Below are 16,737 nucleotides of genomic sequence, written 5' to 3'. Positions count from 1 at the left end.
CTTACAGATCTTGCAATAGTATCTTATAAAATCACGCATTGGTAAAAAATCCAAAACCCCAAGAACCAATGGATTTTACTGTAACAGAGTATGTGAAGTTCACTGATCTGCTTTCAGATTTCACATTGCAACTAACCTATAAGAAATCACCACTTGGTGAGTTTTGGTACAATATCAAAGAAAGATATCCTCATGTTATCTGAAAAGACTACTAACACTCTTTCCCATTCTACCTTCGTATCTGTGTGAGGCTGGGTTTTCGTCACACACTTCACCAAAATGACATCACAACAGATTGAATGAAGTAGCACCCTTGAAAATCCAGCTGTCTTCTATGAAGACACTGAGGAGACTTACAAAATGTAAGACAATGACACTTTTCTAATTTTCTAAACTAACCTGTTTTTTGGAAAAAAAAAATTTTCTTACATGTTAGGATGCAATGGATTTATTACTACTTTTAAGTAATGTTCTAAAAACTTTCTAGTTTTAATTTCTAATATGGTAAACATTGACAGATATAACCCACATAAACAAAAGCTCTTTGAAGTCCTTGATAATTTTTAAGACACTAAAATGGCCCTGAGACCAAAAAGTTTGAGGACCACTGTATTAATCATTTCATTCTCATAGTAACACTGAGCAATAGATTACTATTATCACGTCCTTTACAGATGAGGAGACTGAAGCACAGAAGTTAGGGAACTTGCTTAATGACACAGAGTAAGAACTGAAACCCAAGGAGTCTCAGCTCTTCACCTGTACTTTCTTATCTCTGTTCTTTCTAGAAATGAAGAGAAAAACACAGGGCTCAGCAGAACACATACTCTTTGGGGGACATCAGAACACAATTTAGAATGTTCTAGTGACAATGTTCTGAATGGCACTTTAGAAATGCAAGTAAACATAGCCACTTTGAGCTTTAGGTACCACAAAGCAAATTATATTAACTTCCAACTATACAACATGAATATAATAACCAGATATAATACCTTACATGAATGCAGTAATTATGATAATGTTATTACTGAATCCTTGCCTTGGGTCAGGCACTTTTCCAAAACTTAACATGGATTAAGTCATTTAACTCTCAAAACGACCCTAATAGGTATGCACTATTATTTCCCTTTTATAGATCAAGAAACTGAGGCAGAGAGAGAATATGACACTTAACCAAGGTCACATTGCTAGTAAATTAGAGACTGGATTTCGCACCTGGGCAGTGAGGCTCCAGAGTGCATTCTCTCAAGCATTTCCTCATTAAATTGCTTGGGCTGTGCTGTGCTTAGTCGCTCAGTCATGTCCGACTCTGCAAGCCCATGGACTGTAGCCTGCCAGGCTCCTCTGTCCCTGGAATTCACCAGTCAAGAACACTGGGTGGGTAGCCAATTCTCCAGGGGATCTTTCTGGAGAATTCAATGGACAGAGGCTACAGTCCATGGGGTTTTGGAGAGTCTAACTGAGAGACTAATGCTTTTTCACCCATAGGGAACACTAAAATGTTCTTGACAAAGTGCGATTAGCTAGGTTAAAAAGTTATTATTCATCTTTCCATTTATACTACTACATATATACAATGGAATATATATTACTCAGCCTGAAAAGGAATGAAACTGGGTCATTTGTAGAGATGTGGATGGACCAGAGACTGTCATACACAGTGAAGTGAATCAGAAGGAGAAAAATACCGTATATTAATGCATATAAATGGAATCTAGAAAAACAGTACAGCTGAATCTGTTTGCAAGGCAGAAATAGAGAACAAATGTATGGACACTAAGAAGGGAATGGGGAGGTGGGATGAATTGGGAAACTGGGATTGACACATATACATTAGCATGAATAAAACAGATAACTAATGAGAACCTATTGTATAGCACAAGGAATTCTACTTAATGCTCTGTGGTGACCTAAATGGGAAGGAAATCCAAAATAGAGTGGATATAGGTTCACAACATATAGCTGATTTATTTCTCTGTACAATAGAAACTAGCACAACAATATAAAGGAACTATGCTCCAGTTGAAAAAAAAGTTATTCATTCATCTACCCATTTATACTACTGCATATCCAACCATACTAGGCTGGACATGAGACCCCTCAGTGAAAGAGAGAGTTTCCTGAAATTGGCCAGTAACTAACAAACATGAAACAAAATGAGCTTCAGCCAAAAGGACACTATAACCATATCAATTGTAATACCCATCTCAATAATGAAAAAACACATGGATATGTTATTACCTCAGTAATCTGGGCAACCCGATTGGCTTCATCATCTGTCATTTCCGAGAGGCACTTTGCTACACTGATATACAGCTCTAGATCATTTCTCTGGTAAGAAAAATCCCAAGCATGTCAAAATACAGTATAAGATAACACGCATATTCTCACTGCTCTGACAAATCTTTAGCTTTGCTTATCTCCATGAACAGCGGTTGATGAGATTTTAATTTTAACCAAGCCAAAACCCGTGGCCAATTTTTTATCATTTAGACAGCATCTTTCCTGTTATTTGGTGTATTTTGTTTGCCTGTACTTTTTTCTCCTGATCAGAACCCATCATTCTGGATGGATTTTCTACTTCTTTGCACAACTACATTTCAGAAGTCTGTTGGGGGAGGGGCAAAGCTAGTATTAAGTCACCTGATGCAAATATTAAGTGTGTTGGACAATACGCCCAAGGATTCCTCAGGTGTAAGGGTTTCTGAACTTGCTCATCTTCTATAGGCATTTGGTAAAAGACTTGAGAGCAAATTTCCTGGTGCTACACTGGTTAACCTTGCTTCAAAGCGTGCTCAAAACTTTTGGTTCTAAATTTTCAACCTTGATTTAGATTTTGGAAGCAAACATTCTTAGTGAAGAATGTGGTTATTTCTTGCTAGTCTTCCCACCACATTCTTAAAAACATACACCTCCCCACTTTGCCAAAAGGCTTTAAAAAATCCCAAACACAAATTGTCAGGAATGCAAATATTTTTGTTCCTCACCCGAATCTTATTTGGCAGGAGGTCAAAAATTTTCCTAGTAGCTTCGCTGAGCAGACTCCAGAGGTGGTGGGAAGGGCTGGGCAGTTTCATGGCCTGACTCAGGCCCTGTAAGGCACTTGGGCGTAACTCAGGACTGGAGAGTGGGGAAGCTGCTTTAAAAACTGCCACCATTAAGCTTTCAACAAAACCCACGATCTGTTCATCAGAGACATGTTTTATCCATGAAGGCACAGATAAGAGAAGGTATTTCTTGATATTCAGCTGAAAGAGAAACCGAAGAGGTCAGATGTAAACAGGCAAGTCTGGGTTTGTAATGCTCAAAACCTCTAGGTCATCACCATGTCTGAGAGTAAAATTAAATTTTAAAAGGTTCAGGTTGCTTCCTAGACCCCCATTTCCCCACAGCTTCATGGGCCAATGGACCAACGATGCCTGTGATGTTAGCTGCTGCAGTGACTTCTGATCTAGGGTGCTTGTGTGGATATATGGCATCTGCCAATCCATCTGTGAACTACTCATCTCAAATCTTGGGTCTTTCCAGTGAGGGGAATAAAATGCTACTTCTCAAAGTACATGACAGTTGCTATTCAGTCTTAAAAGGTCACATTCTCTAGCCAGAAAAGCTACTGGAGATGAAGGCTCAACTGCTGGAAATAGGCTAAACAGAATATTTGATATTATTCATTTCTTCTTCTGAGAAAGCATGAGAAAATAATCAGGGGAACAGGAGTTCTGGGGCCAGTTCTGAGCCAAGAAGAACCAGTCGAGCATGTGAAACTGACCATAGCATCTTAGAGTTCAGGATAGCTAAGAAGGGGTGCGGTAATGAGAGCTATGAGCCATAGACTGTAAGGAAGCAGGCTTCAAAAATTCTTAGAAACGTTAAGTATAATACTAAAGGAGCAGCAAGTCTGAAAGAAGTGTTTTATAATATAAAATCTGACAAAAATCGGTAAATTTCTAAAAAGATCAATGTAGCTGCAAGAGTTACACAATATTTCACATTAAAGAACATGCCATTTCAGATCTTTTTTTTTAAATGAGAAGGTACATAATTAAAAAAAAATGAATTTACAATTTGTTAATTAACAAAGGTAATAAGATTCCTAATCAAAGACGAATGTTAAAAAAAAAAAAAAGGACAGATTTAAAGAAGAAATGGAGGGATAACTAAAACCTAGAAAAATATCTGAGATCAAGAAAACAGGCAGTTAGAATTATAAATGATTTAAAAGGAACAAAGCATTAATAGAACAGTGTTCAAAGCACAGGCTTTTGAGTCAGCTAGTGTTCCCATTGATGAGCTGTATAAGCTTTGCTTAACCTCTACTTGCCTCAGTTTATCAAGCTGTAAAATGGAAACAATTTAAAAAAATCTACTTCTCAGAGGTGAAATAAGTCAGACACAAAAGTTTTCATATTGTATGATTCCATTCTAAAGAATTTCTAAAATTTATATGAAATATAAATGTATATGAAAGTTCTTCAAAGTAACAAAATTATAGAGACCAAAAGAAGATCAATGGTAGCCTGGGTCTGAGATTGGGAGTGGGGATTAACTATAAGTAGGCACAATGGAATTTTTTGGGGTGGTGGAAATGCTATTGATGATGGATGAAAATGTATAAATGTACCGCTGCTGCTGCTAAGTTGCTTCAGTCGTGTCCGACTCTGTGTGACCCCATAGACGGCAGCCCACCAGGCTCCCTGTCCCTGGGATTCTCCAGGCAAGAACACTGGAGTGGGTTGCCATTTTCTTCTCCAATAAATGTACTAAGACTCATCAAATTATACACTTAAAATAGCCATATTTTATGGAATATAAATTATAACTCAATAGAGCTGTAAAAAAATCAGCCTATCAGGGCTGTACATATGCATGCATGCTCAGTTGTGGCCAACTCTTCTGCGACCCCATGGACTGTAGCCTGCCAAGCCTCTCTGTCCATGGAATTCTCTAGGCAAGCATACTGGAGTGGATAGCCATGCCCTTCTCCAGGGGATCTTCCCGACCCAGGGATCAAACCCGTGTCTCTTTTATCTCTTGCACTGGTCGGTGGATTCTCTACCACTAGTGCCACCTGGGAAGCCCCTGTCAGGGTTGAAGAGAGATTAAATCTGATGACTGACAGTGTTCGCTGAGTGCTTACCAGCAGGAGGAATGTAACAAGTGCTCATTAAATGGCAGCTAGATGGGAGCTGCTTGGAGCAGACAGGTAACAGCAGCTACAGATGTCAATAACACTGCCTTTCAATTAAGAAGAATTAGGAGATGTAGGAAAACTTTTTTTAAAAAAAGCACAGAGTAGAGACTAAAGTCAAAAGACAAGGGCTTTTTCAGGAAAGACTACTGTCCTCCACTTTTGATACTAGCATTTTTTTGGGATTCCAAATAATTTGACCTGGGAAGAGAAAAGGAGCCTCGCCTAACTTCTTTGTGGTTAACAAAGCTTTGGGGTTCTTAATCTGGCAGGGAGATTAGTAAAGTGAGTAACAGACTACCTGGAAGATTAGCCGGGGCAATTTGAAAATGTTTGGGCACAGTGTTTAGCCCTGGAAATGCACCTTAAAAACAAGCAAAGTAACAGGGTTCTGTTGGCCAGGTGCCTATTGAAATTTATAAGGAATTCCAGAAGACACTTGGGCATGGGCAGTTCAGCAGACAGTATGGTGATCTGGAAACCCTAAGAGAGCCTCCCGGCTTCCAGGAGTTGAGAACTTGATGTGATGATACTAAGCTGTTGGCCCCTTTTACCATTCTCAAGTAAAAGTAAAAAGTATAAGCCCATGAGAATCTACATGTTAATAAAGAGATCCATATCAGTTTTTAATGCACTCATGAATTACAATAAAGATGATCATATACATAAAAAAAGATGAAATAATGAGAGCTTTTCACCATTCTCAAAGAATTAAAGCCTCCAGCAATAGAAGAATTTAAAAAAGGAGATCATTTAGTTCATAATCAATTGGTGAACCTCTAAGGAATCATGGAATATGCTTTTTTTGTCCTAACTTGAAATGTAACCGAAATGATACATCTTTGCTTATGTCATATCTTTAAATAATCTCACCCCATTCTTCCCACCTACCCTTAGTCTATACCCTGAAAGCTGCTGCCACTTCTGTCACAAAGACTAGGCTGGATCACGTCTTCCTCAGCACTTTACTCAAGCGGAACACCTATGGACAGAGATATCCTGCTCTCTCCCCCTACACCCTCCTACGTACACCCTCTGGGGTCTCTAATTTGATGCCTAACAAAATCCTACCAAGCTTTCAAGGCTCACCTTAATTGCTGCCTTTTTGTGAAAGGGAGGGATGAGGGATTGTTTATCCAAAGCATGTGGATTTGCCTTTCTTTTAATCCCTGCTGTAATGATTATGTAGATCATATAAACAAACAAACCCAGGTTCCAGTAACTCTACAACATTCTACCTGTGTGGTCCTGAGAAAGGAACTTGAATATCTCTGATCATTTCCCCTTTTTCTTGTAATAAACATGAAAAGCATGAAAAGTCAAAAGCATCCATGGTGATGGCTATGGCGGAGTTCCAAGTCTCACAGTTTTCCAATCTCCTGGCCAGCTACTGTCAATTGCTCACTCTTTGTGAGATCCCACTTGTCCACTCTCGACTTTGAGAACTCATACCCAAATGAATGTTGATCTCCCCCACAACAACTATACCCTCCTGTTGCTCAACACCCTTAATTACTACTCACACTCAGACCATGGATCAGAGGTGGCATCACCCACATTCCCAACAGTGTAGTGACATTCTGGGAGGATTGTGCCTGGGTCACCATGATTTCAAGACACAGTTGCTGAATCTCTTCACCTGAAAGGGAGGAAGGGGGAAGAATATCTGTAATGCAGGTAGGTGCCTCTTGTAACTCGTGTTTAGGTTTTAGTGTTCCCAATAACATAGCTAAATGTAAAAGAACTTTCGTATGATGTCTAACAGTAATGGAACTTCAGCAAACCATAAAGTATTTCAAGAGACGTTTTTAGTTGTGAAGCAAATGAATGTATCTACTGGATTAGAGGCCTAAGTCTTGGAACTGGTAAGAATCTTGAACTAGCTTGGCAAATTTCTCTTACAATGTCCAGATAAACCTAAAGACTCAAATACTATTAAAAATTTGAGAAAATTCTAGCTAAAAATTTCATTTCTGTTTTTTTTCTCCTCTCCACCTTGGAATCAGCACATAGACAAATCCAGATCTGGAAGGATTTAAAGAGGTCACATTCTCTAATGATCCAGTCTTTTTTAAGCCTGATCCCCATCAGCAGATACATCTTCCTAACCTGTCAGGAAGCATTTAACAGGAGGCTTCCTGTGTGCTGTTTTGCATCTGTCAGGAATTCTCTGTTCCTTATTAATTCCTGAATATTCAGGAATTAAGAGGAGAGGCAAGCCTCTCCAGGGACTGAGGAATCCAGGGATTTCCTTTGTTAGTTTTTCTATACAGTGATAAGTACCCTATTCCTTTTTATGAACCATATGGTAAAAGTGGTTATTTACAACTCTCTCTTTCATATGGATGACCTCATGTTTTCTTGATAACTTGTAAGTTTTGATTTTATCTCTGCTGAAAATAGCTATCTTGTAGTATAAATATCTACACAATGTTGAATAAAACACCTTTGCTCCATCAGAGCTCTGGTCCCCGTGTCTTTCTTTCTTTCTCTCTCTCTCTCCCCCTCTCTTTTTTAGGCTGGTCCCCTGGAGCGCAGAGGCTCTCTGAGTTCACTTTCCTGCCTGGGCTTCTAAGACCCTCTCGAGAAGGCACTCTGCGCCTTCACCCCATTGAGAGGGCGCCTGAGGCCTTCGTGAACAGAGCAAGCCCCGTGAAGGGGCTTTATTGGCTTTCTGTGTAAACCAAGGAATATCAGCCTCTTTCTCTCCTTTACTTTCTTATCATTGACTCCGGACCACCAGGTTCCAGTCCATTAAAGGACCTCAACACTAACCAGGCCTTTTCTTCTTTCTACTAAAATACCAACATCTTCAACATAGCACATAAAAGTGGGGAGGGGCAGGGGAACATAGTTTTCAAATGAAATCTGTGGATATGTAGTATGGTGACACCATATCTTACATAGGATTAGGTTCAAATGAAAGCATTCAAATGAAAAACTGTGTTTAGTTAAAATCATCTTTGATTATCCTGTAAATTGCACATAAATTATAGTATACAAATCTTTTTGTATATCATATGTAAGTAAGCACCTACTGTAAATAATAGAGCACTCATGCAAATAAACATATATATAATCCATAACTTATAGCACTGTTAAAGTTGTTCTCGCTCCCTCTTTTTTGGAGTTGGGGGTGCAAATATTGATATATGAAGCTAAATTTCCATATGCTAATATGTTAGCTCCATCACAGAATTTGCTTTGGACAAACAGAGGTGTGCATTCCCTTTACCTCTCACCACAAAGTACCCGGGATAAACAGAATAATCTGTCTACATCTAACCTCTGGAATTTGTGAATATGTTCCCTTGCTTGGCAAAGGAACTTTGCAGATGTGATTAAGGTTAAAGACCTTGAGATGGGGAGATTATCCTGGATTATTCAAATAGACCTTTTCTGCCTTCAGAGAATCGGAAAGATGACAGCATGAGGATTCTTTAGCCCTCTGCTGCTTGCGCTGAAGACCAAGAAAGGGAGCCACAAGCCACGGACTGGGCATCCTCTAGAAGCTGGGAAAGGGAGGGGAATGGATTCTTCCCTTTTCAATCTGCTTGGACTGCTATAACAAAACACTCCAGACTGGGTGGTCTGTAAACAACAGAGACTTATTTCTCACAGTCCTGGTGGCTGGAAGTCCAAGATCAGGGTGTCAGCATGGTTGGGTGTCTGGTGAGAGCCCTCTTCTGAGTTGCAGTCTGCTGGCTTCTTTCTGTGTCTTCACAGTGTGGACTGAGGAGTTTTGTGGACCTCTTATTTATTTATTTTTCTGGTTGGTTTTGGTTTTTATTAACAGCTTTGTTGAGATACAATTCGCATAGCATATACTTTACCCATTTAAAGTGTTAACAGTTCAGTGATTTTTAATATATTAACAGAATTGACCATCACCACAATTTTTAACATTTTCAACACTCCCAAAAGAAATGGCACACCTTGTAGCAGCTACTCCTAAGTTTTTCCAAATCCCCCCAACTACAGGCAACCACTAAACCACATTCTGTCTCTAGACTGGTTGGCTGGGGGACATGACTATAAACGGGATCATTATGTGCTCCTTGGTGTGCAAACTAGCTCTAGGACTATAAGGATCAGGGAAGCAAAAGTCACAGCCTGGGAATGTTTGCCCTGCAGAGATGGAAAGTCCCGAGGGCAGGGAAGGCTACTGGTGTGCGGGAGTGCACAGGGGCAAGGAGGAGCGATGGGAGCTGCAGTTCCTTCTAACCCAGATCCTAGAGCTTCCAGGTGGAACACGTTAAGGTCCTGGGGGCCTGCAGTGGCCACAAGGGTCCTTTATCTCACCTTCCCTGTCAGCCTTAGCTCCGGAGGGCACAGTGTCCAATCAATTCCACAAACAAGGAAAATAGATCCCTGCTTGATGATCTGCTGAAGTTGCAAGCCATCCAGCTTGTGGCGAGATAGGCTTGACTCTCCAGCCTGCCAGGTGAAAGCTTGTCTGACCACATACCCTCCAAGAAGGCCCACCCCTGGAGTCCACTTAATTCCCCTAGCCGAGAGGGGGGTGCTCAGTCTCACATAGCCTGCCATCCTTACCCAAAGGACCCTGCCATGGCATGATTCAGCCTCGGAGCTGAGGGCTCCTGTCTCCTTTCAGCCAGGAAAGTCCCCACCCTTGGCAGATCCCTGGCAGTTACCACACAGGCCAAGTAATCAAACTCCTGCATTTTATTCTGTGGAAAGCCCCGGCCCTACCTAGCCCTGACCCTGTCTCCAGGGCTAGCGGAAGGTAGAGAAGCTCTGGGTGCTTGTGCAGGAGGCGTAGGGCACGGCCCAGGAACGGATCTGCAGGGTGTGGAAGGTGAGGGGTGGGTTGGGGCCCAAGGAGCCTGGGTTCAGGGACTCAGTGTGAGGCTCCATGACAGTCATGGGAACCGCATAAGACAGCATCTGGGGCTGGTCGTCCTGGCGTCTCACCGTGCCCTTGCCCAGCAGGTGCAGGATGCAGGAGAGAATGTCAGCACTGCCGCAGGTGGATCCCCTGCCAAGGCTGCTGACCAGGCCCCTGGGAGGACACGGGCCCTTCTGCCAAGCCTCCAGCACCAGGCAGACAAGCTGGTTGATGTGCAGCCCCTCATCCCCATGGGCTTTGAGGATTCGGATGATGAGGCAGTTAAGAAGGTTCCGTCTCTTCTCCAAGTTCCGGCCCTCTTCGTCCTCAGCTTTCAGGTATGTCTGAGCTGGGATGAGCCACACGTTGCCCCTCCGAGGCCTGGGTTCCTCGCTGCCGTCTCGAATCTTGAGCAACCCTGCTGGGGTGTCCTTTGTCTCATCAAGGTCCAGGGGGCCCCTTGAGGAAGTCAGAGGCCCAATTGCCTGATTCAGCATGTCTGGAGGGAGCCCCGAGAGGGCCAGCAGACTCTCCACAAAGACCGCCTTCAGCTTGTTGAAATGCAGCAGCAGCCACATCTGCACGGTGGACACATGCAGCATCTGGTCCCCAAACTGCAGCTCTGCCCGGCCCAGCCACGTCCACTGCAGTCGCCTTTGCAGGCCGCTCCAGGGCAGGGCAGCTCTGACACTTGTTGTAGAAGTTGGAGTATCAGTTCAAGGTGCCCCTCAGGTAGGCAGGCAGGCAGGTTCTGGGGTTGAGCGTGTGGCAGATGGAGGCGGTGGGCCAGCAGCGTGGTGACAGGACGAGCACAGACACTTCTGGCATCGCCCCTTCATAGTAGAGATCCTCTCGTACTCCTCCTCCCCCGCCATGCTGGCTGTTGCTGCTGCCGCCAAGGCCGCAGCTTCCAGCTCAGCTTCCTCCCCAGTCCCTCTCTCATGGCCCCTGCCACTGGCGTCACGGCTCACCTGTATCTTCTTCTCTGTGTCCTCCAGCTTCAGGAGTTCCTGATCAAGCCGCTGGAGCTGGTATATGTGGAGCTGGCGCTGCAGCTCCTCTGAGGTGCTCAGGCTCTGCAACATCTGCTGGGGGAGGCAGTTGGGGAAGCAGGGGCCGATCTGCTCCAGCACGGCCCCCTCCCACCAGCTCGAGCCCATGCCCAGGAGACGGTCCGCCATGTAGTGCTGGTAGTAATGCTTGAAAGTAGTGGCTATCTCCAGACCAGAGAAGATGAGGATGGTTTCCAGGCATAGCTGCAGTTGGGCCAGCATCTCCATTCCCCGTGCCCCACCGATCCAGCTGCCCTGGATCCGCTGGTCGATGTGTTGGGCAAACTGCTCGCTCAAGTGGCCAGCTCTGAGGAAAGGCAGCTTCAGCAGGGCACCGGCACAGCCATTCTGCAGCGCCAGCAAAAAGGCTGCCCATGGCCCAAACAGCTCAGAGCTCGCCTTCTGCAGATTACCGAAGTGTTCGCAGTAGTGGGGCACAAAGTCATCGTCCTGCCAGCATGAGGTCAGAAAACTGTGCACCTGCTCCTCCACCACCGCCCGCCAGTAGCGCGTCAGGTTTCTCATGATGCTGCTGGGAAGCCCCTGGGTGGCCAGGGAGCTCCAGTCGTGGCTTCTGTTTCTGCCCTTGGGCCTAGGCGAGGCCGCCACCACGTGGGGCGCTTCACAGGGCTCCACGTGCACCAGCAGGTGGGTGATGCGGCACATCCAGGAGGAGAATGCTGCCACGTGGCTCTGCGGGTTGTGGGCAGCCTCCTGACACTCCAGGTACTGGTCCAACAGCCAGCCCAGGGGGCTGACGCCTTCTTCATCAGGGCAGGTGATGTTCTGCACCAGGGGGCTGACCAAGGCCTCCCAGTAGGTCTTGCCCAGCGCCTGGGCAGCCTCTTCGTCAGGGAGGAAGCGACTAGCAAAGTTCTTCTCGTGGCGTAGGGCCCCGTTGAGTCTGGAGCTCAGGTGCAGGAGTCCCCTGCGGTCCTCCGCGATGTCCTGGCTCCAAGCCTGCACCTGGACCATGTAGAAGAGGCGCATGTGGCGGCACAGCTGCTCCTGGAACACCAGCCAGAACGTGGGCTTGGGGCCCAGGACCTCCAACCCCCAAATACACGTGTCAATGCCGCCCTGTTGGCAGCGCTTTATGCGGATCTGGATGATGGGCCAGATGCGGCTCAGGTTCTCCAGGAGGACCACCTGGCTGGCGGAGGACATCACGTTCACCGAGTTGAGTTCCGTGTTAAGGGAGGTGGTGCTGTCACCCCCGAACACCACCACCCTGGCCGGCATGTAGCTCAAGTCCTCGCTAGCCACCAGAAGAGCCAGCTGCCTGATGAGGATGCCCTGCTGCATGTGCAGGGTGATATGGTGGGAGCCGGCACTGCTGTTGGACTCCCAGTAGGTCTTGGGGTTGCAGTCCGTCAGCTTGCTGGCCCAGTGCAGGTTGGACAACACCTCCACCTTCTCCCAGCACTTGTCCTCCTCCACCTCCATGCTAGAGCCCTGGCACAGGTATCTGAGGAACACATTGAAGAAGGGGATGTTGATGGGGTGCTGGGTTCTTCTGTGGTCTTCGATCTGGCCCAGCACCATCTGGATACAGCCTCCCAGGATGTTGGTGGTGAGCTTCCGGTAGAGGTGGGCATGCTTCTCGCACTTGAACACCATGTCCCGCAGCTCCTGAGCCAGCTCCAGCTCTCCCAGGTGCTTTCCCAGGGCCTTGGAGATGGCATCCCAGGCTCCCAGCTGATTGAGCACCACGGCATAGTCCCTGCTTACGGAGGCCAGGCGGTGCAGGAAGAGGATCAGCTCCTGGAGCACCTCTTGGTCAGTGTTTGGGGACCGCAGGCAGGCCATGCAGGTGTCCATAGCTTCATGCCAGGGGAGCAGTAGTGCCTCAGGGAAATCCACCAGCTGCATCAGGATTCTCAGAACAGCCAGGTGCAGGGGCTTGTTGGCGGCAGGAGTGTTGAGGCTCCGCATGAGCACGAGGAAGGGCTGGGGCTGCCGCTGCAGTTGCAGGAGGAGGGGCTTGGCCTCTCCCTGCCAGGGCCCCCTCTGAGCGGAACGCTCCCTCCAGATCCAGGAAGATTTTCCCAGCTGGACCGAAACCCTCTGCCAGATGCTGCAGCGGTGTGTTGGAGCCCTGAATTGGGGCTTCTTTTGCTTCCACTCTGGCTGCGTCAGCTGATTCCTGAGGCCGGGCCCGGGCTTCCAGTAAGGACGGGTGGGCCGGCTGCCCTGCCAGGGCCTCGGGCTGTACTTCCTGTAGACGCGGCAGTTGAGCACATCCCTGAGGGCGCTGTTGTCAAGTCACTGTGGCAGAGCCAGCAGCAGGTCTTGGGCCACCTCCGTGGGCATAGCCAGTTCAGCCAGGATCTCGTCATCCAGAACCTCCCTGTCCAGGTTCTCCTGAAGGATCTGGAGAACCTCCTGATGGTTGGGGCTGTCCAGCTTCTTGAAGAAGAAGAGGAGCTCCCACCACTCGGCCTGGGTCAGGTGTTCACTCTCCTCAGTCAGTGTCCTCGTCCGCAGGCCACACGTAGGGCACAGCATAGAGCTCGGTCATGGGCTTCCAGTGCCAGTACGGCAGGGCTGTACCCATGGCTGCACTGACCACTGCCCCCTGGTACTCATAAGCAGCCTCAACCATGTTCTCAATGTCTTCCTCAAAGCCCAGAATCTCCAGCATGTGCCAGTACACCCAACAGGTGTGGCCTGTTGACTCCAACAGCACCTGCACGGGGGCACACCATTGTTGCTCTGCCGGAATTTGCCCTCGTCGCCCACGCTGATCTCATAGTCATCCAGCATCCACACTCGCATGCCTGGCTGCAGTGCATCCCGCATGTACAAGGCATAGGTATTGCCACTTGCGAACTCAGAGCGAGGTCGAAACCTCCTTGACCTCCTGCAGGAAGGCAAGGCCTGGGCAGATGGGAGCCCTGGGCCCTCATCCACCAGCTGGGGCTGGAAGATGGAACCAGAGGGCTATCCTGAGGACCCCTGTCTGCTCCAGGCCTGGTCCCAGCGCATGGCCTGCACCAGCTCTGAGATCAGCGTGCCCACAGCCTTGCTGAACTCCAGCTCCAGGCGACCCCTCTCCCCACTCAGCTCCTCAGGAGTAGAGTGCGGGGCTCCTGGTTCTGCAGCAGTGTCATTCAACTGATCCAGGAGGAAGGTGACATGCAAATAGCGCTTCACCAGGGAGAAGAGCAGCCTTCCTGGGACCTGTGGCAGCTGAATGCTCTCAAAAGACAATGGGTGTTCAGAGAGCATGGCCTGTGCAAACAGTGCCAGCAGAGCACAGCAGCTGTCAAAATCCAGGCGTTTCTCAATGGCCTCTTGCTGGCTTAGTGAGAAAAGGATCTGGTTCCAGGTCCTAGCATCATGGGAGGCCAGGGTTTGAATCATCCAGCCCACGCTCCAGCGAATCGATAATCGGGACTGCTAAGCATGTGCATGAGCAAGTCCAGGACCTTTGGGTCTTTGAAGACCCCGGTGAGGGGCTCAATGCTGGCATAGGCACTGAGCATGTGGACAGTGTGGAGCAGAGGAGCGGGAGGAATGGTGCCCACACATTCCTCCAGCTGCCGAAGTGCCCTCTGAATCAGAGACTTCATGTCGGTTTCCATCTCCCCCAGCACGGATTTGTCCAGTGCTCCAGCCTCCCCTGCTGTCTCCTGGGAGGGCCCGATGACCTGGCCATCCTCACCCAGCATCTTGTGGCAGTTGGCATAAATTTCATCATTGGACATCCATAGCAGGATGTGCTCAGCCTTGCAGTCCACGTGGTTGGAGCCCCCTTCCCCATCATCCCCACACCGGAGGATGAGCCAGAGGATCTGGTACTCAGGATGCCCATCATGGCCCACTCGCTGGCGGATCAGCTCGTCCGGATAAGCGTGCAAGTCGGGCCCCAGGGGCACCCTGAATTCCCTGTAATGGAGTTCCCCCACCATCTTGGTACCTCAGAAGTCGATGGGGGTCCCAGCATGAGGCCTGTCCTTCACCAAGCTAGGAATGTGGCACAGACGATGGCAGCGGCGCTGGTGGAGATTTGGGCTCTGCCTGGGCCCCCAAAGGGGTCGAGGTGGACTGTGGACCTCTTTTAGAAGGACACTAATTCCATTCATGAGGGTTCCTCATGACCTAATTGCCCTTGAAGGACCCACTCCCTAATACCATCACACTGAGGGTTAGGATCTCAACATATGCATTTTCAGGGAACACAAACATTCAAGCCACATCACTCCCCTGGGCAACAATGGAAGGAATGTTGTTCTGCTGATACCCTGATCTTAGTGAAGTGAGAACTATGCTGGATTTCTGACTTACAGAACTATAAGATAATAAATCTGTATAGTTTCAGGCCACTAAGTCTGTGGTAATTTGTTACGGCAGCAACAGAAAACTAATACAGCATCCCATAGGGCATTTAGTTGAAACCTGGAGTTCTGGAAGTGCAGCCTGATAACCATCAAATCAGGCTTTCTGTGCTCTACACTGCACACCCAGAAACATGCACATCTCAGTCAAGTACTGTTTTGATGAGTGCATCTGGTATGTCTTCAAATGTCCTCCTCAGCTATTTAAAAAGTGACTCAATGAAGTAACCCAGCTGTCCCACCCAAGAAGGCAAACCTTACATTCCCAGAGGTCCATTCAGTCACTATCAATTGTGACCCCAAAAATCTCATTTTCTATTCAGGTCACAACCTAAAAGCAGAGTCTGAAGACCAAAAAACACATGATATTTACCAAAGTTTAGCCTCATAAGTGGAGAGAGGAGAGCAGCCCAGTTCACAGGAGGATACTGGTGGTTTTCTCCAACAGTTGCTATGGGTTTCATCACAACTTTGAGAAGGGAAGGGGGCACAGATTCAGGGCCTGCAACAGAAAGGAAAAAAATAATAAAACACCTCAATAGCATCATGAAAGTGAAAGATGCCACTTGCCCTCCTTTCTACTCATTTCAAAGGATTTGGTATCACAGCTTCAGCTGTGTTCAGGCTTTCAATTCTGTGCCCTTAAAGTCAATCCTACTTGCTACAGACTTTGCTCCCTCTATTCTCCTTTCTCTTATTTGTTTTCAGTCTTTCCTTCTTGTCTGGATAGGAATGTTCCACATTGCTAATTAACTCTCTTCCATGCTCTCGCATATCTTTTCATTGAATTTCCTAAAAAGAGTAACTTACTCTATGTTACTGCCTTATCGCTCACTCATTCCTTAATCTACTTCCAGAAGAGGAGATAATTACTGCCACTCAGGTCTATCCCCTTCTCAGGATAAGGGTCACTTTGGTCCCTGAGGCTCTAAATGGTTACACTCTGTCCCATGCACTCCTTGCTGCTGCTTCTCCTCAGCTTGTGCCGTGGCTGACGGCAGGTGAACACACAAAATAGCTAATCCATACTTTAACCAGCTATCTAAGACACAGCACCATGACTTTAGTGATAAATTCTTAAAAAAAATTTTTTTTTTTCAGGTGGGAGGTAATTTGAAATTGAAAAAATCAGATGCTCTAGCAGTTTTGAGTGGAGCCATAAGGTAAAGCCAAGGTTGGAGTAGCCAGTGAGGATCATGAAGAAGTGAAGTTACAAGGAGGTCAGAAATGATGTATGAAAAACTAGGAGACCAAGAAGGAGAAGTAAAAGCAGCAGCAGGATCAATATAGGCAGCAGAAGGCAAATGA

General features: G+C 46.8%; 1 protein-coding gene and 1 pseudogene across 2 annotated transcripts in view; both read right to left on the bottom strand.

Moving 5' to 3' along the window:
- FOCAD (focadhesin) overlaps nt 1-16,737 on the bottom strand; it is a 307,210-nt gene that overhangs the window by 14,450 nt on the left and 276,023 nt on the right. For both annotated transcript variants that reach the window (XM_005898491.2, XM_070375958.1), the window contains 4 exons: nt 15,803-15,931; nt 6,712-6,827; nt 2,988-3,248; nt 2,242-2,331 (listed from right to left, as the gene is read on the bottom strand). In XM_005898491.2, coding sequence (XP_005898553.2) covers nt 2,242-2,331; nt 2,988-3,248; nt 6,712-6,827; nt 15,803-15,931 — 596 coding nt within the window. The remainder of the gene's footprint in view (nt 1-2,241; nt 2,332-2,987; nt 3,249-6,711; nt 6,828-15,802; nt 15,932-16,737) is intronic.
- On the bottom strand, nt 9,174-15,754 carry LOC102281631 (cullin-7 pseudogene; annotated as a pseudogene).

Source organism: Bos mutus, chromosome 8, assembly GCF_027580195.1.
Source record: "Bos mutus isolate GX-2022 chromosome 8, NWIPB_WYAK_1.1, whole genome shotgun sequence".
In the NCBI taxonomy this organism is placed as follows: Eukaryota; Metazoa; Chordata; class Mammalia; order Artiodactyla; family Bovidae; genus Bos; species Bos mutus.
Note: the sequence above shows the minus strand (reverse complement) of the source record. Positions and strands in the feature narration are given on the sequence as shown.